The 27,742-nt window shown below is 36.4% G+C and overlaps 1 protein-coding gene across 2 annotated transcripts; it reads left to right on the forward strand.

Annotated features, from left to right (window-relative positions):
* Nucleotides 1-26,650, forward strand: HPGD (15-hydroxyprostaglandin dehydrogenase). Of its 2 annotated transcripts, none has more exons than XM_055725264.1 (7): nt 1-165; nt 291-414; nt 4,519-4,625; nt 14,150-14,246; nt 22,340-22,416; nt 24,362-24,525; nt 25,626-26,650. In XM_055725264.1, the coding sequence occupies exons 1-7, from the start codon at nt 73-75 to the stop codon at nt 25,762-25,764; spliced, it is 801 nt and encodes a 266-aa protein (XP_055581239.1). In that variant the 5' UTR covers nt 1-72; the 3' UTR covers nt 25,765-26,650. The 2 variants fall into 2 exon arrangements, with proteins under 2 accessions (XP_055581239.1, XP_055581242.1); XM_055725267.1 differs by having other exon boundaries at nt 21-151.
* The last annotated feature ends 1,092 nt before the right edge of the window (nt 26,651-27,742 follow it).

Here is a 27,742-nt window from a genome sequence, read left to right on the forward strand (position 1 = left end):
TCGGGCAGGTGACACCGCACTAGGTTGCTCCGGCTCGGCGGGCGCGGGGCCGGCGGCAGCAGCGCGGCAGCCATGCATGTCAATGGCAAGGTGGCTCTGGTCACCGGCGGGGCGCAGGGCATCGGCCGGGCGTTCGTCCAGGCGCTGCTGGGTAAGGGCGCGAAGGTAAGGCCCGGCGAGCGCCCCCTCCCCTCCGCCTCCGCCCGCTGCCCTCCGGCCGGCAGCCCCTCGGCTCGGCTCGGCTCGGCTCGGCGGGCCCCCCCCGCCCAGCCTCCCTCGCTCCCGCACAGGTAGCCCTGCTGGACCGCAACGCCGAGGCCGGGCAGGAGAGCAAGGCGGCCCTGGACGAGCAGTTCGAAGCGCAGAGGACGGTGTTCATCCCGTGCGACGTTACGGACCAGGAGCAGCTGAGAGGTAAGGAGGAAACTGTCAGCGCTGCGCTCCGGCGAAACATGCAGCAACCTGAAGGAGCCCGGGCTGCTGCACCAGTAAGTGTGCCATTCAGGTTTCTGGAGGACAGCCTAATCCCAATCGCTCCTGACAGTGACTCAAAAAGGATTTGTTTCAGAACCTGCAGATGTGAAATATTACCATCAGCATGCGTGTGTTTCACCGTGTTACTTGGCACATCGTAAAGAAAAGCCAAAGAAATCATTTCCATTGAGTGCTGTGTGTGACATTTTTGCATGAAAGCCTCTGCAGAAGATAATTGTTATTTTATGAGTAATATATATATAAACTTTAAAGCAGAGACTAGCTTTTTATGAGGCTTCAGTACAGACTCCAAGCTGCATTCCCTCATCACAGGGGTAATAAATTCTGCTCTGGGTTGCAGTGCTCTTTCCGTACAGCACACTTACTGTGAACGTGTGCTGCTGTAGCTGAACGCACAACTGGCAAAAGCTGGTACATGGCTTTATCATGGTGTTAAACATGGGATGATAACATTTCACATACATTTTGCAGATACAGGGAGTGGCAAGGAGCTTCCCTTGTGTGATTTGCATTTGTGTCTTCACTTAGCGAACAAATTGTGCTCCCTAGTAAGTTCTTAAGAGTATTGTATAACGTTGATGTACCCTCCACAGTATTTCATAACAGGCACATCACTTCATCAAAGTTTCATTATTAAATGATACATTCATATGTACTGACTCAGATTCAGATTTTGACATCAGTTTTGTCAGTGCCTTTTTCCCAGATTCACTCGTGTCAAGCTAGATGTGAACGTTTTTAGTTCTGCTTTTATTCACTATGCTTCACTGGCTGCTTTCTCAACAGCGGGGATTGAGCATGTCCATTCCTCTTTCACAAAATATTGCAGCTAGTCCAGAATTCAGCAATATTGCTCACTGCTCCAAGCTAGCATGATCTAATTACAAAGCTTTATACCGTCTGTTTGTAAAATAGATGCTGGACTTCAAATTTGAGATATGCTGTCATCAGCAAACAAAGTTTATATCAGTCAGGCTGATTATTTTTTATTATTATTATTTGATTATGATTTTGATTCTTGACTTTTCCTTCAGGTGGGAGGAGTAACCTAGGAGGAAGAAAAAGCATCCTAGGGGTAGGAATAGCATGGGCTGCAGCATGGGTGTTACCCCAGTGTGTTTCTCTCCCTTGATTCCTCCTCTCTTTAGTGCCAGGCTAGTGCAGGACCAACAGGGTGTGCGCTGGGAACCACAGTGAGCGGGACGGGTCAGCGAGGGAGGTTTTGGAACCAAGTTAGTAGGAAAAAAGCAAACAGAGTAGGATCGGAATGGGCTCTCGCAAGGAGCGAGAGCAGGAACAGCCAGCTGCTGCTTCATACACATATCTGATACTGCATTATTCCTGCTGCGGGTTTTTTAGTGTAAATTTGCAATTATGTCTTACAATTCTTTGGGGCTTCTAGGGTATTTTTTAGTGGGTTTGTTTGTTGGTTGGTTTTGTGGGGGTTTTTTCCTGCTTTATTTTCCTATTTTTTCACTTGTAATTGCAAGCTACCACTTAAAAAACTTAGATTAATTTCACTCCTAGTGATTAAAGTTCTTGGTGGATGCATCAAGTTCTGTACTTGCTTTTTATGTTAAAGGTCATGTGTGTGTGTGAATAAAGTACCTTTTATTTTAACTTTAGCCCTTTTGGTATGAAACAAGTCATAGTACTAAGACTAGTATCTGTAGTTACATGAGGCTTATGGGTAGGAAGTCAGCTGCTTCCTCTACTCTCAAGTCTTGCCTGTGCTTTTTTCTCTGGTGGCTCTTTCATATAGACCCCTACAGAACTCTTCTATCTTGTCCCACTTTTGAAAAATCACTATATATTTATTTACTTTTGCTTTCCGTGAATATTTAAGAAGCTTATATAAAACTGCTGTTTGTACTTACTTTCCACTTTTTTCTTCCTTCTCCTTTAAAATCGATCCTCTTCTTAATTTTTAATTTTTCTTCATCTAATATTTTGCATGATCATCTGCTTTTATTTTTTATAATTCTAGAAGCACTAACTAGTGTGCAATGCAAACAGAGAATTATTCTACCTTTGAAAAGAGAACAACAAGTGATGGGTGATGAATGATGATACAGTAATGGGTGGCTGGTAACTTTATTGAGAACTTATAATGAAATCCTTCTTTTTGGGGATATGTAATAGATGGGACTACTGTAGACAAGTAAACTTTTACCAGAAATATTCCAAGTTTGGTAATCATTCCTTATTTTAACATAGATATGCAAACAGCTGAAAAAGATTTGGCTTTTTTCTCAATATGTAAACTAGAAAACTACAATTAGTCAAGACTGTGTGATTTTAATAAGTATCAATTGGCAAAAGTACCATTATCCATGGTATTTTTTGAAGGCAAAAGATTCTGTTAAGAATGAGGTTGATGAAAGATGCTATTTAGAGAAAGCTGAAAATTTCCAGAATTTGGGAACTAATTGAGGACCCGATTTGTATTTATTTTATTCATTGAAACTAAGTTAGATAACCAGTTCTGCTCCTAATAAAGCCAGAGGTTTCCAATTGCCCTTGCTGATACAGGACTGGAAAGATGGGAAGTGATTGAGGAGTTAAGATGAGACACCAGAGAATGCATTAGTAACAAACATAACAAAAGCCAAAAAGGCAGCCAGACAAAAATAGAGGCTTTAGTAATATTAAAATGGTCTAGTACAGAATAAGAATGTTAGAAAAATCTGTACATTAAAGGCAGATGGACAAATAAACAGCTGCCCAGCTCTTGTTTTGACGACAAGATGATGACTGTGATGGACCTCCAGCATTCAGGCAAAGAAAAGGCTGCAACAGTACTGACCATCTGGTGCAAGAGAAAAACTTTGTAAACCCTGCAACTGCTGCAAAAAAGACAAGTGTCTCAAAGCAGCTACTGTGCTACTGATTGACCCTAATAGCCAAAGACTAAAGATCAGAGAATTAAGATGGTCTTGGGATCACCTTTTAACTAAGTGGTTTCATTAAGGCCTGCCAAGCATAATTTCAGCATACCTGAAACAGTCTAGGTTTTTAATCAGTCACCAAATGCTATCTTTTTGTATCAGTATTGGAGTGGTAGTGTCTTGGTTTACATAATAATAAATATTTAGTGATGAGGAACAACATTTAGAGGGAAAAACAAACAAGTTATATATATATGTCAGACAATGTCTGCAGTCATGGAAAAAATCTTAGTCTGGAATGAACATCTGGAGGTCATCTCATCCAATTATCCTGTCAAAGCAGAGCCAGCCTAGATGAGTTTGCTCATCACTATGATATACATCATCATGTTTTTCCATACATGTTTTTTATCTTAGTTCAAACACTGTCACCTGGGAGAATACAATGTCACTGTGGAAGTTTCCCAGTCCTTTATTTTGAAATTATTTGGAAGACAGGTCACTGTTTTCACCAACAGAAGGAAGATTTGATTTTGAGAAACACATTATTAAAGTTACCTGACAAGTAGGATGTGTAACTACTTATTCATAAATCGATATATTTAAACAAGAATTATGATGAACTATTTGTAGTTGAAAGATTCATATTAGTTATATTACTAAGAATTGCATTCTTAGGTTAAATTCAGACTCAACCAAGAAAATTTTTACGAACACCTGATGCTTTTGTTTTTCATTTAAAATAGATGGCACCAAATCTTGAGTTCATTAACTATATCAAACTGTTACAAATCAAGCTATAAATGCTTAATTTATATAATCAGTGTGCCAAACTGATTGTATAAAGCCAAAATGTATGGGTGTTAGGAACTTTCTTTATCTCCTGTTACCAAGTCTTACAAAACTGAATGAAAAGGCAACTATGGTATCTTAAACCTTTCAGTTTTCCTGAGTATGTTTAATATTGGTGAGCAGTTAGATAAATAATTTAATTGAATGTTGTTCATTAGTGGTTAAGAAAACAGTGAAGAAATTTTGGTGGACTAACAAAGCATTAATTTGTATGCATGCATTATATTTTTATACCTTACTTTCTAGAAATACTAAGAAATTTCATCCTTGGATTTCACTATAGGTGCTTTCAAAAAAGTAATTGAACATTTTGGAAGGCTGGATATTGTGGTTAATAATGCTGGAGTGAACAATGAGAAGGACTGGGAAAGCACTATACAAATTAACTTGGTAAGCATTATCTCCTTTCACATGTTCATACTTCAGTATTTGATGCTGGAATACACTTAGCAGCCCCTGGCTTGTATGGAGCATGCCATATTACAGAACATTAATTATTTGATTGGCAAGCACAGCTATTGAAACAATAACCATGTAATTGCACATGTACTAACCAATAAAAGTGTGTGATGGGTCCTTTAAGTTGTCTACCCAAGATGTACAGCCCTGTGTACAGGTACTCAGGCTAACACCAGACAACATTCTTTTTCTATAAAACTCAGTGAAATCCCAGGTGTAACATATTAGGAAAAATTTCTTCACCAAAAGTGTCATCAAGGATTGGGACAGGCTGCCCAGGGAAGTGGTTGAGTCACCATCCCTGGAGGTGTTTAAAAGACCTGCAGATGTGGCACTTAGGGTCATGGTTTAGTGCTGGACTTGGCAGTGTCAGGTGTACGGTTGGATTCAATGATCTTAAAGGTCTTTTCCAACCTAAATAATTCTGTGGTTCTGTGATTCTGTTCTTTTTGTCTTATCACCAGTCACTAGGCTGAAGCAGACTGTACGTGGGTTTGAACCATCTCAAGTAGCAGAAAAACTGGAATTCAAGTCTTAGAAATCTATATGCTTAACTATCAAGCTACTGCCCCTAAAAATTAAAAAAGGGAAGTTTATATAGTGTATACATTATTGTACAGGTAAGTTCACCATAAATGTCCTAATGGCTTAATAGCTAAATGTTGAAAAATTTCATCAATACATGCTGGTGACTGGCATAAGAACATCTAAAATGGTCAAGCAGAGTAGAAGTAAAGCCATGTGGATTAAATCAAGGACCCTCTAAAGAGCCAAATATCCTAATTTATCTTTTAATTTAAATATTCTTCCCCTGTCTAACCCTGATTCAACTAACTAGCTTATTTCCATAGGGCATTTCTATCTAGTTATGGTAATTTCCATAAACCAAGATATAACATTTTGTACTTTTTACTTTTTAACCATGGAAGAATAACAGCTGCTGCATGTAATACATTATATTGATGGGTTCCATAAAATATTTTTTGCTTCTTGTACAGAAAGGAGCAAAATATATATGAAATACATGATTTTAAAATGTCTCTTTTGCCCCAACACTGGATATTTGAAGTATCCCTTGTATTGTCCTTAAGAACAGGAATAACTTCTATGGCCACACATTCTGATATACATTATGTGCATATTGTCTACTTTAGAAAAACGGACAAAAATCCTCTACATGCCAGTCTTCATCTTAGTGATATCACATATATTGATACAACAAATATTCCCTCCCCAGTTTAAAGTACAAAGTACAAAAGTAGAGCAGTTCAGAGCAAGATAAATCAGAACAAACACATATGGGGTGTGTTCTTTATGGCTAAAACAGTTCACAGAACCGGTTGGTCTCCAGGAATGTTTTTAAAGGAGTGTAAGGAAGTTCCCTGATAGTACTGCTTGAGAAAGCATGAAGAAGAGAAATGAAGAAGCAGGTTCAAAAAGTGAGACTTAATTTCAAAGGAGTAAGAGGGAAGAAAACACAATTTCTACTTTTATCCATTACAGTTTCCCGAGAGTGAGAAAAGATAGCTTGATAAAAATGGAGGGGAAAGAGTATCAACTACTAAAAAGATATTCCTGTTGCAGTGATTTTCACCGTTTTGCTATATTTTGTGCTAAACATCCACCTTTTCATTACTTCATATATATTTCTATTAACTTCTTTAGTGAAATATTCCAGCGATGCCATTCATTCCACACCTGAAAACTCCAAAGCTGATAGGGTTGACTTGATCAATGGCAGCTTCAACTACTCATATCCATACAAATATACACTCTTGTTATTATAGTACATAAAAAAAGATCTTGGCGACCATACAGGAATTCCATTTTAAATGGATATTACCAGCGCAGTTTCAACAGTCCATGACACACAGACCTCCATGCACAGAATAGCACAAGGACATATGACACACACATTCTTATGAAGAGTCCTACCTACAGTCCTCTAGCATGACAAGAACAGCGTTCCTTGCATTCAACATCATAAGAACTTCATAAGGAATCCAAAAATTTTATAGTCTAACTTTTTTCTCAAGCCCCTAAAGAAAGAAAAGTGCCCACATCTTTATGAGCCTTACACATATGTGTTAGTTAAACAGTTTGGTGTTCTAAGAAGCTTCCCTAATTTTATCTTGTGTTGATGATGTAGGCTTTCTGGAACCACTGTAATTATAGTGGCTGCTGTAATTACAGTATCTTTTCTGTTTACAGATGCACTTAGCACGTTTTATACTAAGACAATCCCAAAAATTATTTGCAGGTTCCTCTTATGCTTGTATCAGAGGTTTCTGCACACTGACATAGGTAGCAGTTAAATGCAGCAGTATGGGTATCACATATGCTTACATTTTAAATATTACCTGAATCAAAAGTACAGAAACACATTACATAACTTTTGACTATTGTTTTCTTATCTCAACAATTTAATTATTTTGTAGATATATTTAAATGGATTCCCCAAATGAAATTAGACTCGTGAAAGAATCTGACAGGAAAATCACGATTATCTTCTGTTTATGTGTTGATTTTGCATGTATTAACACATTATTCTGGCAAAACTTTAAATTGCAGGGCACAACTTGGGCATGCCGAAAAACCCCAGTCATATGGGATCCAATTATTTAGGCGTTGCCCAGAGAGAAGTAGAATTCAAATACACAGATAAAATTTGTTCAGGTGCATGACAATCTCATCCTTCATTGCCAGGCAAAACGTGGTAGGGCCCAACAATTCAAAGTTTTTACATTTTTCAAGGGTTTGCATAATTTAATTCCACAAATGACAAAGGTAACAAGTTTCTGTGAATTTAAAAAGAAAGTCCTTTTCTAAAAGCAAGTCTACCTAACTCAGGGTTTGTCCCTGCAAAATACTTAAATTGGTACTACAGAGAAGAGAATGCAACACCGTATATATACGGGTGGCTCTGTTCAATACAGCTTATGGTGAAGAAAAGGTTCCAGCAACTAGCAAACCTTGCAAAATCAATTCATTTGCTCATCAGTAAGGAACTATTCCTCAAAAGGCCAATTAATGTCTGAGCAGAAACCAGAAGGGTAACTAGGCAAACTTCAGAAGTGACTAATTTTATTTATTTGGGGGACAAAGACTTCATGATCATCACAAAGCTATTCCATCATGCAAGGCATAAAAGGGATCCCCTGGATGTTTGCTGCAACCTTCTTTGGGTCATACACCTTGCTCTCCTTTCCTAGTGTACCCAGAAAAATGACAAGGACTGAACTTCCAACCCTAAATAGTGTGAACAGTGTGCTGGATTCAGCAGCTGGGAATTACCATGAGGTCCCACAGTACAGACAGAGGCAAGCATCATTTCATAATGCTACCAACACAGAAACAAAACAAAACAAAGTGCTAACTGTAGAAGATAAAATGGCACAGGTAACTAGTTCACCAAGCTTGCATTCTAAGACAACCAGAAACACGGCAATTCTGTTGTTCAGTGGCCTAGTTGCTTATTCTTCAGCATAATTTGATGTCAGAAAGAGGACTAAGTGCCAAGGGAGAGATGTGGCCATCAAAAAGTGAGAAGTACCACTTACCTTGAAATCAGTGGCATGGGAGTCAATCCCCTAAGTGCATAAAGCAGCTTGTAAGTATAACTATTTTTGTTGTTCATATTACACTAGGAAGGACACAGACTTACCTCAATTGCACTGTAAGTCAATGAACTTCTTAGCTTACAGTTTTAATGTAAGTTTACAGTAACCAATATTGAAGTACAATGAAAAACAAATGTCTTTCAACTAACTACTTAAGCCCAGCTAGTCAAAATGTAATACTATTCCTCTGTCCTTCAGGAATTGGGGTGGGGGTGGGGGGGTGGGTTTATAAAGAAAGCCACATGGTAAAACACTAAAACAGTGTTTCGTTCCCATGTTGTATAAAAGCTACTGATTTCTAGTAAATAATCAAATCCTACTGCACATTCCTTTCTCCTTTCTGGTTCTCCCTCCCTAGGCTTCTTGTTTTCCACAGTTTGAGCTAGAAATTGAAATTCAAGAGCCTGCAATTTCATTTCATGTAGCAACTAACCTATACATAGGAATGCCAAGGGACTTGCATGCTTGCTATAACCTGTCTGCTTCCTAGAAAACCTACATTAAAGACAAACTCAGTCCCACCTTCCTGTCTAACAGCAAAATGCTAAACTTTTCCATGGATATCACTAACAGCACTTAGTTTCAGACTTTTCAAGTTTGTCTTACGCAGTTCATAAAGTACTTTGAAATGTTTCCTTATAGATAGCCATCAATTTACAACATCACAGTACGAAAGTCAAATGATCTTGGGTCAAATTCCAGCCTTGTGCTAACCTGCTTTATGAAACCACAAGTCAATGGCTCTTTCATTTGTTTTCTGTTCGGTATCCCTAGCACTGAACTGGATTAGCTCAGAAACTTACATAAAATATTAGGACTGATAACTGATTACCATTTTGTTCTCTCAAAGGAATTCATATTGCCTTATCACCTTAATAACTATAGTCATCTTCAGCACAGAAAGAATGCAGCTATAGTTTCTCAGCATAAAATATTAGCATGCATAACAAGACAGCAGAAGTATCAGACAAGATGTGGCAAGGTATATTAAATAGGTATAAGAAACAATGTCAGTTGGAAAACCTGCCTTGAAACACTAGGAAAAAAAGCACTGTGTACTAAATTACTTTCAAAACAATTGTCACTTGCAAAGGATGATGATTAACAATATTCTGGGCACCATCACTAAAGAACACACTTATATTTTGTAGATCAAGGTAAAATGAAACACAGAGTATGAAAATTGACTTACAGTTGGAATACAAGAACATTGTACAACACTTGGTAACATTGGTTCCTAACACCAGAAAAAATTAATTAGTTCTCTATTGAAGAATTGGAGTCTTACTAGAATCAGACTTTAAATACGTAATTTCTTTTAGAACAATACAATTAAAACTATCCAGCTGTGGGATACATAGAAATGATAAGAGTCGCAGATTTTTTTAAGGTTTGTTTCTGATTTTGATGTTTATACCTAAATTGCCATTTAACCATTTGTTAAATAAGTTACTGATTACTGGTATGATACTTCCAACAGCAATGGCAAACGATTTGAATATTTGCACCATTATTTTGCAAAGTTTACCATGCTGTCAGATACTAAGTTTTGGATTTATTATTGTATTTATTACTTGGTGCTTCAGAATGTCTGATCTCCTCTAATGTAAATCATTTATGGAAGCTGATACTAGGAGATATTCCTACACTCACTGTTATAACTTCATTAGAAAGAATCCTAAATTTTCTACGGACAATTGAATAGTAAAATTGCCTCTCCTGGGAGCACGTTCAGACTTGCAGTGCACCTTGATGATCCATATTCATTATGTGCTATAGTAAAACAATGTATTTTGTTAAGAAAACAAACAGCAGTATCACTAAGATCACAGGTTTTTCAACAGTGAGTAGGACAACCATTTAGATTATTTTCTGATTTTAATGACACTAGTTTACAGTAGCCAGGAGCAAAGAAACCTAGTTGAGAATCAGCTGTCCCAATTTTCCCTTTACCTGCATTTAATTGCAAATTTGACTACTTTCCTACTCTTTGTTCTTGACATGTTTATGGACAACATCCATGCAGCTAAATGCAGTTCTAAACAAAGGAATTGTAAAAAATTCAAGTCTAAAATGCAACACGCTTCCTTGTACAAAGTTAAGTATCCCAGCATATTTTCATCTTAAAACAAGTCAGACAACTTTTTTTAATTACGTAATCTTAAATTTAACTTTCCCAGAATTTCTGTTTGCAACAAACTATGAATTATTGTTGGCTATGAGTATGGGATTAAATTATTATTCTTAAAAGTATACATGGAGAACTACACAATCTGAAGACACCTTTAGTTTCTTTCCATTTATTGAAAGACAAATTACAGACATTTGTCATCATATCCCAAAATGAGGAAACTGGGCTGCACAGAACACACCATTCTTTGCCTGTCTTACTTCCTATTGTCTGTTTCATGGTATAGTGAAGTAACAGCTGACAACCTTTCTTCTAGAATTCAGACTCAGTATTCTGATGTCAATCAATAAGAATCCAAAGTCACATTTCGTATGAAAAGATGTCTGAGGCTGCAATTTAGGCACTTGCAAAGATGGATTTCTTAACAAAACTGAAAACTAATACGCTATTGTTCTTTGGAAAACAATAGTCTAAAGACTATTGTTCTTTGGTACACCTCTTTCCCATCTGAGGGTTTGGCACCCAGATATGACAGCCACACTTTATCATCTCAGGTGGATCAACAGGCTCGACCAGAAGGCATCACTAAGGCTTCTAAGCACACATTGTATGACTTCTGTACTACAGTGAATTCAGCCACAGCTGTTCTTCCCTGGATAACTATGGAGAGGACTCTCTCTCCTGGAGAGGGGAATTCTGGCAAGACAGTGGGAGATCTCTCACAGCACGCTTTTCATCTGAATTGCTATCTGCTGAGTGTGCAGACAGCTGGGCTCTTCCCACACTGTATATTTGGTTCAGAGTTTATCTCCAGAATAATTCTTCATGTTATCAGCCCAAACATCAGAAACAGCCACGTCACTGCAGATCAGCCACAAGATAAGGTTTTTTCAAGGGTAACAGCAGGTGTAAGGGCAATATCCAAATGAAAGTCTGCATTTGTTCTGAAGACAACCTCTCACAATACCTACGTAAAGGAGAAAGAAGGCTTCCCCAGACACCTGAAAAAATGCTAAGTTAATGGATTTAGAGAGAAAAAAGAACAGTACAGAGATTTTGATATAAGAGTCAAGCTACCCACTTTTTTTCTTGTCTTATAATTGTGGTTTGGCCAGGGACTCATCTAGCTCTATTATCTCTTTGAATTAGAAGGCTGGAGGAATAGAAAAATCTTCAAGGAGCCCCAAGCTACTTCCTTCTCTAGCTGATTTATTCCCTCTAATCACCTTAAGCGGAATTCTCTTTTTCTGTTCAGCAGGCTGAACCACTGCTCCAGGGTGTGATAGGACCTGCACCTGCTCTCCATAGACATCATTAACCCCTGCCTTTCTAAAATGTCTTGTGTACAGCCTATCATGTGTACATGTTAAAAACCGCCACCCGCCTTAAGTCCAAGTCTAATTTCAGTTGGGCTGCCAATGAGTTTATGTTCAGAATAAGTCTGCCTCACAGCAACAGTGCCCGGCATTAATGATCTTGTTTTTCAATACATTCTTTAAACTTACATGTGACAATCAACATTAACCAGCACTAGACTGCATGTATAAGGGCTCTGCTACTTTCCAGGACATGCAAGAGAAATCAGATTTAGCATGGCATTTGTCAAGCCATTGAAGACAGTTCTTTGGAAAGTTTCTTTTAAAACATTTCATGAGTAACTTTCTTTTGGATATTAATCAAAACATTATTAAAAACCATGTTGCCTGAAACAAAACTTTCCAGGAGAGAAACAAAAAAAGCTTTTTATGGGAGTTGTTGGGGATTTTTTTAAGTAAAAAAAAAAAATATTGTTTGAGAATTTTGAATTATTCATATTTTGTGATTTTTTACACTATTCCAGGAAATAGCTATACTGAAAATATATTAATAGTGAAAATATCATATAAAATGCTGCAACTATAGAAAATTTAAAAAGCTGATTCATTATCAAAATTCCAAAGCAAACTTGGCAACGAGGTCTCAAGTTGTTTTATCTCTGGCAATGGGCAGCTTAATTTGATGTTACTTGGAAAATGAACAAGCGACATTAATAAAGCAGGACATCCAGTCTTCCAAATCCGACTCCTATTAAAACCAACAAACATGAAGGACAACTGAAATTGAATTAGAAGATTTACTTTATGTGTTTTAACATGTATGTCTAAAAATATAAGCTACAAAAATAAAATGTAATACCCATCTTAAAATTATTTCCAATTTTACTTTGAGATTTTTAAATAATAGTACACAAATATTTAACATTCTGATTTTAAAATATCTTTTTTTTTTCCAATACAACTAGCCACTAGCCATTAGGTTTTAGGCATATACAGATTTTTCACTGTGCTTTTTTATTCCTTTAGGAAATTTTTGTCTCCACGGTTTACAGTTCTGTAGAGTTCCCTGGTGAAAAATAAAAAAAAATAATTATGCACAGATGTGGAAATACTTTTAGGGCCACTTCATCTTTTGAACATCTTCATTTATTTGGGACAAATAAATAGCACTAACGAGTAATAAATTATAAATGGAATTCTCGTTTAAAAGTGGAAATAATATTTCCTTAAGAATAAAAAGTGACTCAATGCATTTGTTCATTTTAAGTAAAAATTGTAAACCAAATGTGAACTGATTGCAGGGAGATCTAAAAATAAATAAATAGATCTGTAAATAATTATGACATTCACCACTAATGCAGTAACATTACAACATTTCACTGAAGCTAGTATCTTCCACAAGCAGCATCATCTGCTGCCTTTCTAGTATAACTTGTTAAAATCTCAGGGAAAGGGACTGACTTACTCTCTGGGAGAGACTCTCTCAATTCGTTCAGGAGGCTGAGAACCCCAGGCTTGGTGTATCTTTAGGCATCTCAGTTTAAATGTCTAAGGGTTGGTGAGAGGAATCCCAGCAGAATTTCTGAATGCAGTAGGGTTCAAACATATATTTTAAGGAATCATGGTTACACAGTTCTCAGTAAATTTCTTCCTCAAAGTTTTCTTTAAAAAAAAAACCCTAAAACAATACTTTTAAAAATCATGTTGCAGCTAATATTATCCTAACAACATTGTACATCTCTTAGAATGCTTTTTTACCTTATCTGTATTTGTCTGTTTGGGCTAACTTTCATTTGAAAGGAATGGTAAAACTCCAGTAACTTCACTCAGAAAAGAATACAAATTTTTAATATCCTGGGGCCAGAAATATATCACATAACTTAATCCTAAAAAGCGTAAATTTATCATGCCTTGAGCCAAACAGAGTTAGAAGTGTGTTATCTTCAGATTAAGTGTAGACTTCTATAATGCCGAGCAGTGCATCTAAACAAAAATGCTGGGATGTGGATCAGTTTATCCACCAATTTTATCCTTAGATAAAGTATGTGTTTCATCTGTAAATTATTTAGTTATTCTTTATTTCATTTTCTTTACAGCTTTTATTTCACATTGTAACTTTTTAGTACGACTATTGATTCTTAGTAAGAAAAATAATTAAGCTGCTATTATTTCTGTCCACTGTAATTGTGCTTCTGAAGTTAGAGTTGCATTACTGTGGAATGTATTCTGTGTTTATAATCTTCAAAGTATAAATAAGATCACTGGTAAAGCAATGCAGGTTCTAGGCACCACAATTAAAGCAAGTTTCAGTTTTTAGAAGCTCAAATATTGATAAATTTTAATATTGATATTTTGAATATAATTATCCCTTTCCCCCCCCCATATCAGACATCTGTGATTAGAGGAACATACCTCGGCCTAGAATACATGAGAAAAGGAAATGGAGGCAATGGAGGAGTAATCATTAATATCTCATCCTTAGCAGGTCAGAATATTTTCTGTATAAACACTTTCTACTCACTGGTTTGTTTCTGAAATAAATAAATCTTACTGATCCATCATACTTTTTCTTCTTTCTTATGGCTCTTCTCTGTTTATTCCAATTTTGATCTGCTTTTCATCATAGCAACAGAAGTAATATCAAAGGACCTCAACTTTCAATTGCTTTTATAAACCCAGTTCTATGAAAAATTCAGTAATTTTCTTAATATGTAAGTCTCATTTAATAATATTAAGTATAATGTAAACAGTTTATTTCAGGTTTCAATACTGTCATAGATTGAGGAAAACCTAACTAGCCTGAATTCATCATGCTTATTCAACACTTCAATATCACTGCTGAATTAAAAGATAATGTACACCACACTGTGTGTAAAAAGCAAAGTGTAACATATATAGACGTAATCTGACTTCTGGGTTACTGTAAATTTAATTATTTTTTATATTATAAAGTATTTACTGGGTGTCGAATATGGAAAATCAGATATCTTTTTCACAGAGAGTGACGAAACAGTAACAGGTCCTTCATTCAACTCCATAGTAGCACAGCTGTAGGAATATTTAAGATCAGACTGCATCTATATCTATTTTATTAAAAAAGATTGTCACACACCAATTCTATGTTCCAAGCCCCCTCAGATGTGATCTACCTCTACTTGAGAAGCCATAAAATTAACACTCATATTTCACTGAGCTTAAGCAAGCACATTCTTTGCTCACTACTTATCTATGCTATAACTGTATTTCAATTTCTTGGCATAAAAATAGAATTATACAGCTTCTAAGTCAGTCAGGGCTATTGCTGCTCAGTTGTGAGGCAAAATTCTGTACCCTTTCCTGTAGGTACGCTAAATGTTGCAGTAGCTGGGCTCACAGCAAAAAAGCACAACTGCAGAGGAAATGGTAAATGGAGAACGATGTCACCTGGCACCCTTCCTCAAAAATTGTGTGGGGAAATAATTGCATTCCCTCATGCTTGTTCGAAGAGTTTGTTCTCTCTTGCTACTGTCATACTGTCTGGGAAAAAGAATACATAGGCTAGCTTACACTTGGATTGTCAGTGCTTTCTTTGGTATCCATGCAGAATACCAAATGATAGCAATTTTACTCCAGTGTACTCCTATGTGTTTTAACAATGAAAAGCCAGTAAGACAGCAGCGGCCGTAGCTCCTGACCGTGGATAGGTATGCATGTTCTGAGTATTATTAAATTCTCTTCTAAACCTTTGCTTTTGTGCTGAGAAGTCCAGCTCACCCCGTTAACATAACGCATGTGGATCTTGAGGGTCTGACTTAATACATGCACCTATCTCATATGGGTGAGGGGTTCTTTATTAAAAGTCTCCATGTTCCTTTAAGTCAGCACTTGCAATACTGCCTAACACATTGCCTACTGCCACCAGTAAGTTTAGCTCCGTTGGCTCAAATAGACATTGTATGGGGACCAAATTAACCCAGAGGAAACTGCTATTGCAGTACGAGAGTTCATCAACACAAGTAAAAGATTAAACATTTTCACAGAAGTGCTGATGCCCATGCAGTGCCTTAAAGGCGGGCAGAGGTAGCAAGTAGTTTGATTCCTTTTCTAACTAGTCCCAAAGGAACACAAAATTTTGATTTTAAGACCTAACAGCTTGGCTCTTCTTGGTTTGTTAAGAGCTTGTAAGTGCCATTTTAATTATTTGATTAAAATTTGCATATATTTACTTACTTTTTAACATTAATATTGTGCCATAATGATCACGGGTCAAAACAAAAGTGTTCTTTGCTTTGTTTGTTTTTACAGGGCTTGTATTTAGTACTAGTTTCCAAGGTCATAAGGAACAACACATTATAAAAACTGACATACACTAATTTTTATTGTTTATTTATTTACTACTATTTGTGCTTTGTGACTCTAATTATCCTTTCCAGTCTGAAGGTCTAAGTCCTGCAGTTTATTCCATATATAAAAGACAAACTGCCATTGGCTTGCTTAAAATTCCATTTGAGTGTTTTCTTTTCTCAGATAGCTTCTGTTGATCATTAAACTTTTGAGTGGTTTTGATCCCCTCGTCCAAGTTCTCCACAATATTTTATCAGATACACTCTCCAGATTGCAAATATTCTTGTGTCTTGCTGAGTAGCAAGAGTTATATTTAGTGCTTATGTAATATTTAATACTATTTGCTTTACACGTTAATTAGCTTCCAGTTCACCATGGGACTTTTGCCAATGATTTGAACTAGGGACAGAATCAAGCCTTACTGTTTTGTATTTCCAAACACCTATGGAACTACTTCAATGATTCGTATGAAGTAGAAGCTTAAAGTGTTCAATCAGCTGGATAAAAGCCAGAGCGTCCACCCTGTCTTTCCCATATTGAATCTTCCTTTCTTTAGTGTCCCCACAAGACAGGACTAAGTAAGAAAGGGAGAGAAGTATGTAAGCACATGCAGCAAGCACCAAAATCCCAACCCATTTAAAGCTGTAAAACATTCTTAATTTTATGGGATTTGTGCATTCATATCAAAAGGATGTAATGCTGCTGAACAACTGAGATAATGGGAAATGTGGTTTACTGCCAACTTCGTCCCATAAAACATAATGCCAATGACTGCAGGTTTCTGCATTGTAATAAAGTTCATTTTAAAATAAAAAAATAAAATGTTCTAAAATTTCTTCTGTAGGAAGCTATGCATGTTAATTTTAATTTTAATTTTAACAGAACAGCTACAAGCACAGAAAAAGCATACAGAAACTCATGACATCATTTACATGATTAAATTTAGCATTCTCTCTTACCTTTTGGTGCCTGGTACCTGTACATTTTTAGTAAATAAAGGGGGAAGTCATGTATGTATGCACTTTTGTTTTGATAGCTTTCATACTTTCAAGAAGGTATTCTGTAAAATTGAATTTGTATCTGTCTGGATTCTGGCAGATAAAAAAATTAGTTATTCATAAAGAACTTAAAAAATGGTAAAATGTTTAGCATAAGATCATGCTAGATTTTTTTGAGAGGTTGTTCAATGTGTAGTGTATCTGGATACCTTTCCAAATAGCCATATTGACAGTTTGATTGCATTCAACTTCAAGCACTGAGGCTCTACAAGCAGCCAGTTTGTCCTCATATAGAAAGAAACCTTTAGCCAAAAGAAATACTTAAAGTAACCCTTCACAGCAAACAGATTTCTTTAGGACCTGATCCTATATATATTACAAGAACAAAGCTGAGCATATGGTTAACATCATTGAGTAATGGCAAGACTCTTTTTTTGATAGAGTGGAACAAAGGTGTGACAGGCTGTACAACTGGTGCTTTCAGTTCTGCGTCATGAAAATGCTTCTGGTCCCTCTCCTTTGTAAAAAGGAGGATGCTGAGCAGAATCCATAAGGATGAGGTTAGAAAATTTAGAAACTTCCCTTGGGACTTCGGTTCACTGTTAAAAACTTTCCTAGAAATGACACAGCTTAGATTTTTTTCTAGGATTTCTGTGTTTTCCTTGTTTTGACACAGATCACGTCAGTATAACGGACATAACAAATGTGACTGTGTAATTCTCCCTGTTCTTAAGAACAGGGTATTATATAACCCCTTTAATAAATTCTCTCATCACTCTGTAGGACCACCATGCCCCTAGCTCCTTTCCCTAGTTACATATCAGCTTCTTCAAAAGAAGCTTTGGCCTTCAAAAGAACGTTGTAAGCACATTCCATACGCTTTATCCAGACTTGCCTAAGGGCGACAAAGGAGATTTCTGTAATGTGGTTTGGAAAGACATTTCATTTCAGTAAATACAGCTAAATCTTGCAATGTTATTTATTTATAAGCATTCTGTGTTTTGCAATAGGCATTGCTAAGTATATTTTATAAAACAAACCTAATACAGAAAGGAAAACAAATTACTTTGGCAATATTTTCCAGCATAGAGAAGTACACTTTTGGTTCGCTTTTAAATACGTTCCATCCGCTTGCCAAAACTTACCTTTCAATGTTTCCACGTATCTGTTCCATAAACAAGGAAAATTTTAGAATTTTAGAATGCCACACAATACCGTGATTATCACATTAGAAAAAATGTGAATATTTTAATGGAATATTTAAATGTTTTAACAGTGAATATATTTGTCTACAGCATAACTGGGAATAGAGCTTGATCACTGCATAATCACAGCATAGCAGTAGTGCTTTCTGATGAACCCAAAGCTTCTGTGAGATCAACAGCTCTGGTAGAAACCAGACTGTGGTTCTTTATTCTGTGCCACGCTCATCCAAACATGAAGTACACGCTTGTAACAATTAATGAAACTTAAAGATATCATCAAACAGAAATTATATTTGCCTCTAGCCGCCTAACAGTGCACCCATGGAACAAACAGTGGGCAGAAAGGTCATCTAAAAGCTAGTAAATCTTGTTCAGAGAAAGAGACTCGTTCAAATCTCTGAGGGCAACATGTTCAGTGGTAAAGCACACCTGGGGAAAAATTACTTAATTCTATATTCATCAAAGCTCTTCAGGGGACTGAAGGGAAATACTGGTTTCAGCAATGCTTACTGATACAATTCAAGCTTATTTAAACTACCCTCTACCTCCAATACTAATTTCTCAAGATGTGGATACTGAAGCTATTGACCATGACAAATAACCCATTGTAGTGAGAAGCCTGACACTATGTTTCAAATGGTAGAGTGGTCTTGACACTGTAACAACAATGGGACTTGAGCATAACCAAGGGCAAGACCTGTCTCTTTCAGCCTGCCAGGAACTGAGAAAAATAAAAAAAGAATAATTAACACTGGCACACAGGATTACTACTTGTCTGCTTAAATTGGTTTTGGTAAACCAAAGAGCACCTTCAGTCATCATGAAAACATTTGCATTCAAAACCTAATTCTCAGTGAACATTGTTTGAGGGGAGAAGGAAGTTCCCCATCTTCTCCCTTGTAACAATTCAGTGATGCAGCAACATTCAGAGAGAGGAACATCTAGGCATAGTTGCCTCCCTTTGCTAAGAGAAACATAAAACCACAGGTACCACTTTCCGGCAATACACTGCCCCATCACCATCCATTAGAACATCCTCCCCTTCCTCCCCCTGTTATTTTGTGCACAATGTTCTCCAGTCTGTCACTTCCATTCCATTTTGCATAAGACAATTAAATATTCATGGTAGCAGCAAACAGAATCCAGATTTTTCTAACAAATGAATGCCCTAATATGCTATGAATTCATCTTTGCTCACTGGTTGAATAAATGCTCAAGCAGAGCAAGCTCAATGTCACACATTGTTTCATCCCAAGACACTTGCTAGCAGTGTCCCTAGGGCACACTGTTAGCAGATCGAGGTTCAGCTCTTACCAGGGCAGGGAAGTGGCTCAGAGCTGGAAATCCGACACCATAGTTCCAAGTACTGAACTCAGGAACAAAAATGAGACAGGACTGTCATAGTTTTGGTGAGTGATGCTAGGAGTTGTTTTCATTGTCACTGCTTTGGCTGAAAGTGAGGCAATTGCTTTCTTACTGGTTCTCCACTTTAGCAAAAATAATAATTTCAGTTAGAAAATAACTGGGTTTAATACTTCGATTAAAAAAAAATAAAATTGTTCCCCCCTTCCTGCCTAGTTATTCCTCCTGTCTTTTGACATTTAAGTCTTTGAATCTTATTCCACTTTATCATTGTGAGCTGTGCCCTTCCTTCGTTTATTTCTTGACTTTGTTTCTCTTCCCTCTCAAGTAACAAGTCATTTGTCTTACTGTGTTTAAAAAAAAAAAAAAGAAAAGAAAAGAAAAAAGACCTTTAAATTACTCCTCTGTATTTCCTAGTAGATTTCATCTTTTGTATGTCTGTTAGCTGCAGCCTCATTGGAACATTTTTTTCTCTTTAAAACATGTAAAACTACTCAGGAGTTGTTTTTTTTTAAAAAAAAAAGGATCACTTCTAACATGCTAATATTCCAATGTTGCCAATTATTTGAAGAATGGTGATGATCATCAAAAGTCACCAAACAGGAATATTAACCCTTCATTGTGACCACAACCCGCAGGAGACAACATAAAAGCCATTTTTCATAGTGAGCTTCACAATCAGAAGCATAACACATTAATCCAAGCTAAGATAAATACAAATTTAAGAGAACCACCACTAGGTTAAGTTCCTAATTTCCCACCACTGGATAGTGCTAATAACAGTGTTGCTTCCACTGGATCACCAATGTAGCTTGTATACCAAGATAAAACCTTGAAGCTGTCAGGATTGTAATTAGAGCTTTGGACCATCATAGAAAGTGTTTTCCTTCAGACAAAATGCATTCCAGAGCAAAGAGCCCATGCAAGTCTCTGGCATACATAATTTTTTCTGGCAAATCCCTACTTAAAGCTATCTCCACTGAGATAAGTCACACCCCTTCTTGATTATATCACTTAAAGAGATGAAATATGAAGAATGAAAAACATACTTGAGATATTAATTGGGATGACTTCCATTAGAATCAAACATCAACACACCAAAATCAGTATCCAGTTTTACAATACCACATTCAGGAACATTGGCAAATTTTATCCTCTAACTTCAGGACAAGCTGTGGTTTGCTATTCACAAAACCCTACCTTTCAGGTGGACTACAGCACCTATTGTGGTCCAGTTCAGCTGTCATTGTGTAGTGGAAATTGTTGGCATAATGGGCAGAAATGTATATACACTCATGGTCTCTCATGTCTCCTTGGCCAGCTTGTTGACATCAAACTCAGCCTTATTAGAACTGAGTTCTTAATTTTCCTCCAAAACCTGTTCTATTCTTTCTGTACTATAAATGATGATTTTATGCTCTCCTTCTCCCACCATAAAGGTTCAGCAGTCATTTTTTATTTTGCTTCTCAATTTCCTTACAGAAGATGGCAATGATATTACCCAGGATTGTTCTTTTTCCTGTTCCCTTCTAAAAATCTTCATCCTGGCTTTTCATTCCAGAACCCACTGTAGGAGGTACCATATCATTCAATCCTTTTCAGCCAATCTAATTCAGTCTAGAAAACACTTCAAAAAGCTTTCCTACCCACATCTCTGCTTTCATTTCTTTCTGCTCATTACCTGAGATCTTCTTACCGTTCCACTCCCAGTGTTTACTCACTTATCTCTACACTCTCTCTGCACTGAGATCTTACATTCACTTTTTAGTGCTTTTTCCATTTACTTATTGCAAAATGGCTGCCTTAATTCACTTAAATCTCTTTAAAAAACCTATCACCTATGAAATATTATCAGAGTAATATTCTAAAATAAATTTTACAATGCCTCAGATGGTGGATCAAGTCTGAATTACTTTGCTTCTTTGAGCAAAATGCACTATACAGAAGAGTATGCATACATTTGTTACATACGTTGTCAAACAAACAGGCAGGAAGAACATTGCGCGGGCAGATGTATTGGCTCACTGTGCTTCACTCAGCTGCGCAGCACGCTCGTTCCTACCTTTTGCATTAGGGCTATGGGAAAAGTTTTATCTGAGGCTGTTTTGTCACTATTCCACAGAAGCAACATAAGCAAGGGATTTAAGTAGACATTATGTTTTGATATATTACAAAGATAATAATTCAGTTACAGTAGTCAAAATGGATTTTACTATTTCCCTTACTTTTGCCCACACTTCCTCCCTAAAACCACTGTAAATGATTGCAGGTGGCTGGTTTACATACCAACAGCTGGAGTGTCAGCAATCAGAGTTTATCTAAAATACTTTACATAGTTTATATACTTTAACTACTTTACAGATTCATAGAAGGCTCAAAAGTCTCATCCTTGAGTGTTTTCTTCCAGATCCTGTCCTTCATTTTAAGTCATACTACACAGATACAACCTTTCCTCTTCAAAGTTACACTTTTTATTACTCTTCTTTTGCCTCCTCATGTTTTTATCCATCTCAATTTTTTTTCCCAGCCTATCTCAGATTACAAAATACAATTTGAAAATTTTTACTAATCTATACTGTTACAGCTCTATAAATCGATCACTTTTTACATTACAGACTTATATGTGTGTTTAAAGTAATCATAAATAGGAGTACCCAACATCCTTATTCAGCTACCTTTTTATTTTAAAGGACTCATGCCTGCTGCATTCCAACCTGTGTACTGTGCTACAAAGCATGGTGTAATTGGATTCACACGATCAATAGCAGTAAGTATGTGTTTTTGAAAATAGTTTCAGCAGCAACTTGGGAACATCCTAAGTTTCTCATGTTCCCTCTCTCTTATCACACAACTGGAACTAATTTTCTTAAAGAAAACAAAGTGTCTGAAGCAGTGGAAATTAAAGGGAATCCAAAGATGGAATAAGTAAGGCATGTGTGTGTTTATGACTGCTGTAAGGTTTTGGGAGCATGGAAGAATGATGTTGCAAAGTAATTTAAGGACAGTCAGAGGAGCCCAAAAGTTTTATCCAAGCATTAAAAATATTTTTCATAACTTTATCCCAGTCATCTAACATTTTGGCTTCCTTATTCATAACTCAGGTTGATGACTTTTATCATAAACAGGCACTAAAGTGTACAAAAAGTGATGAGCACAAAAATGTTTACCATTATTTGTTCTCACCAAGTCTTAATATGCTGAAAATATAAAATGACACATTGAGGATGGGACATGTTAGACGTCATATGACCACATAATAAGTCTTAGCCCCTGACTACGTAACTTTCTAGTTAAATTGAACAAGCAGTATGATAAAATAACTTGGAGGGAGCAAATATTATTACTTTCATAGGCTAAGCTTAAAGATAGACTACTCATATAAGATTTCCAATCTAATTTCCAGAATAAAGCACGAGAAATGATAATGTGGATAGTTTATCCATATTTTATGCCCCCAACCCCCACTCAAATAACTTCTCTTTTAGATTAACCTAAACAGATTAGTATAGATAAGTGTTGCATATAATATTAGCCACAGCATAAACCTGACACCTGCTTTTCCATTTTCTTTTTCTCATGATAACATAACCATCATCATGTAAGTTCAAAAATAAAGGGTCTGTTAGAAAATGGGAAGAAATGCTGTCTCTATGGAACATGAGAATACCAAGGAGAAAAAGAATAATAAACACAACGAATCACTCTGTGTACCAGAAAAGGCAGTACAGCCTAACATTGGGCCGGTATGATACAAAACATCTAGGACTGCCATTTCTTTTCTCCTCCAGACCAAAAGAGCAGGCTACCATATCATGAAGATGACACGTGATTTAAATAATACCAGAAAGGATTCCTGCTAAATGTTAAAATAAATAGAACTCATTGTTGAACAGTTATGGTTATTCTTGGATGTATCCCCTGTAGTTTCTAAGTTCTGTGCTATCGCTAAGTTCATCCAGCCTTCAACATACGCCTGGATGCTCATCAGACTCCTTTGCTGCACACATGCATCAGTAGCACCACAAGTGAAGAGTCCTACCATTCCCAGCACAATTTGTGCTGCCCGTTTTCATCATGCTACTGAACTGCTTCCTGAAAAAACTCCTGACTGTTTCCTGGAGTTCACAGGGGCTTTCCTGTGAAGATGCTCAGTGGCAGACTCATACCTTGGCAGGGACAATAGAGCAGCTGGAATGGAGTAGCATTACAGTTCTAGGGGTAGAGATCAAATCGTGTTTCTGTTGACGTGAGGGAGCTAAATACAATCCTCAAGTTAAATCTCCATTTGATTTCACATAGTTTTCTTTTAATAAGAAAGTTCGTATAAAATTGGAAGCATATATTTGGGAGATATTTTTTCATTTGGTTTTGCTTATGAAAGTTGCATCATCACCCTCAAATACTGTTAATGTACAGGCCAATAGCACTAATAAGAAAAATTTGGGGAAAAAACAGCTGCATGGAAAGAAGAGCGTTGATTTCTTGTAGAATTGTTCTCCCTGCAATGTTTCTTTTCTAGTAGTCTAGTACAATTACTAGAGAAAATGTGCTTCAAACCTAGTTGTTGAAACAAAACGATCAGTAGTAATAAAATTTGCTTGCTAGGTAAGGTTTAAGAGTACTCAGTGGCAAATCTCATTCTTTGAAAAATTACTTACACAATACACTTCTATAATGCTGATGACAAATGCCTAACTTTTTCTCTTTTCTAGTTAGCTGCTAATATGGAAAACTACGGTGTGAGACTCAACACAATTTGTCCAGGATTTGTGAACACACCAATTCTTCAGTCAATAGATAAAGAAGAGAATATGGGTCAATATTATTCATATAAGGATGAGATCAAACATATGATGCAGTTCTACGGCGTGATGGAGTAAGTCAAGTCAGATACAGAGGGTTTTCGCCATCTGTTAGTGAAGAACAAGCACGAACAACAGCACTTTCAGAAGAGTTACAATAAAAGGGAAATGCTGCCTCAGATAAAAGCCTATCAAATATGTCATCCTGCATACAAGGAACAAATGGCAGATATCTAAGGCTATTTTAAGACTATCACCTATATAGCAATATTTCCCTTTATGCATTCCTATTTCCCAAAGTGAAAATCAAATTCCCAAGTTAAAGGTGATGGGGTGTAGTTTTTAATAGCCCTTGGCATTCTTCCATAAATTTGTTTGATCAGGGTTATTGTGAAATACAGGGTATATAATTTGTACTGAACTTCCACAAAATTTGCAAGCGAACCAAGGTAAAAATCAGACCAAGAACTAACAAAACTGGTCTAAGCTCACAAGAGACCAGTAGCACCAATGATGGATCAGATCATTTACCTAGCCCATCACGGTATGGCCAACAAAGGCCAAAAGCAGACAGCTAGGAAAGAGTGTGAGAACAAGATAAGCATAAAGTGATATTTTCTTAACACTTTCTTGGCCTCTAACAATTAGCTGATTGGGTACTTCTCCACAAAGGAAATTGTATGACTGTGTTGTTTCACTTTTTCATATGTAAAATATATTGTACCTATTGACCACAGTAAACTGCATGTGACAAAATTCTCCTTAAGCTAATTGGTATGTCAGTCCTGCTACAGAAACAGGATAAATCAACAGCAAAGTGCTGCAGAGGATTGTGTAAGGATTCCTTCTGTCCATTGCCATGAGAGAGAAGAAAAAAAAAAAAAAAAAAAAAAAGGAAGCCCAGTGGCAGCTGGATGTCCACTGGGATTTAGCAGCAACTACAGCAAACAAACGATTTGCAAAGTTGCTGCTTTATGTTGTATGCCCTGATTGACGAGACTGGATTTCTCTCCTGAAGCACTCATACCACCTCTGCTTTTCTTGAAAATTAATTTGTTCAAATATCAGTTTGTTTCATTTTCAGGTACATAGATTTACATTGAGTTTCTTTACTTCTGTTTTCCACATGTTCTATTACACCATGATTCTGAAATAAAAACTTTTTTTTTTTCAGCCCATCGATAATTGCTGAGGGACTGATAACTATAATTGAAGATGATACTCTAAACGGAGAAGTTATGAAGATTACAGCATCCCAAGGGATTCATTTTCAACAATACAGCCAAACACCTTTTACATCATCAAAGAGATAAATAACTGGTTTATGCTAATTATTTTTTGCTTTTCTTAAATGTATAAAAAAAATTAAAGAATTATTTTTGGAAAAAAGGGTTCATATTGTATCTAGAGCAGTGGCAGTGTTCAAACATTTGCATCCTAATAACAAAGAGATGGACAAGAAAATCTGGTGTGGTAAAATGTTACCATCCTGGTTTGATTCTATTAGTACTAATAATAGTATTTATTCAGATAATTATTCAGTAGAATAAATACACTGCTCTGAAGATTTTTGATTATGTAGTAATAGGGGCCAGGGTTTTTTTTTTCCTTCTGGTACTTCTGATCTACATACTCCAAGCCTATTTTGGTGGACTTCATATAATTCTTTTCACTGTCGTAAGCGTCTACTTACCTACATCTTGAATTCTTCAGTACAAAAATTCAGTTCAGGAATCTAGAACACAAATACCCCTATAAGGAGTTAAGAATTTACTTTTTCTTAGGAAACATAACATAGAACAAGAGGCAAAATTCTCTTTCCTCACTTGTATATGCAATTGGATATGTTGCATATCACACAAGTACAGTTTTTTTTTATCTGCTTGGATTTTAGCTATTTATAAATTAGTTCAGAAATATTTTTGTTTTCTTTTATGGATATATATATATATGAATTTTTGCTCTCTGTATATACAAGGATGAATACTTTGGCATTGGTTGAAATGTCTATTTACTTATCGAATCTCATTTTCTAATCATTTAAATCTAATTTCTTGCCTTGGCTGATTGAAACCTCAATTAAATCCTGAATAATCTGATTTTTTTGTGTTTTATACATGTCCATTTTGGTATCACAATATATAACCTTAGATGGAGCATGTCATATAGCAGCAATGAAAATAAAAAATTAGCTTCCTACCTCCTGAGTGCCACCAGACCTCCTGAATCCAGGTCAATCCCCAGCTATATTTATGAAACAAACCTTGGTAGTCCATGGGTTACATGCCTGATAAAAATAAATTTTTACATGGCAATTTATTTATGCTTATAGCACAAGAAGTTTTAATAACTCCTGGGAAAGGCGGGAAAAGTTAATATTTACCCTTCCTAGGAGTACTGACATTAATTTCACTGATGTAAGCATTGGGGTTTTCAGCATTGTGACTGAAAGAGTGGAAACACTATTTACCTTGTAAGGAAGTCGGGGAGTAGTAAAACTGTAGAAAGAATAAAAGAAGCAGACACATGTACCTTGAATTACTCATCATTCTCCCACCACCTCCACTTTTCACTATGTTAACAGTATTTTTAAAGCCTATTTTTAATGCACACATGATGCTAGCCACACCATTAGCATCCCTGAAACCATCTGTGTATGCCTCTGGTCTAACAGTTACCATCTGATTTGATTGCATTAATTTCTACTTTGGTCTCATTACAATCAGAGCATTTCCTAACACACGACAGAGTAATGCAAAAAATGTGATGCAAACTTGAAGTCAGCATACTTCTTTAGTTAGGTCTTAACACTGATAATCATCCACCTCTGCTTCTCTCCTTGTTAAGCAGCAGTATTTCAATGTAGTTTATAAACAAGGGAAGGTTTAATGATAGTCTATGCTAACACCATGCTGTTAGATAGTGACACAGAAGCTTCTTCTAATAACATACTTCAACTAACGATAGGAATATTGTAAATGCCAATATGTATATTGATGATATATTGTTTCCTTGACTGCTTTTTTTCATCTCTACTCCTTGTTGCCCCAAAAGAAATATCTGTTAAATAGTGAGGGTTGTGTTTTGCAAGGGATCAACGAAAGAATATGTAAGAACGTTAGTAATAAGAGGCCAGAGGTCCAATATATGCCTCCTGGAGGAAGAGAAACAGAAAGAAATTTAAAGTTAATTAAAGCCAATCACTTCAGACATTGCACAATTAACTTGTGGTATTGCACAGGTACAAAATTTAATTCTGTGAATTGGCAGTACTCTAAAAATGGATTCCAT

This window comes from Falco cherrug, chromosome 1 (genome assembly GCF_023634085.1).
Source record: "Falco cherrug isolate bFalChe1 chromosome 1, bFalChe1.pri, whole genome shotgun sequence".
Taxonomy (NCBI): domain Eukaryota; kingdom Metazoa; phylum Chordata; class Aves; order Falconiformes; family Falconidae; genus Falco; species Falco cherrug.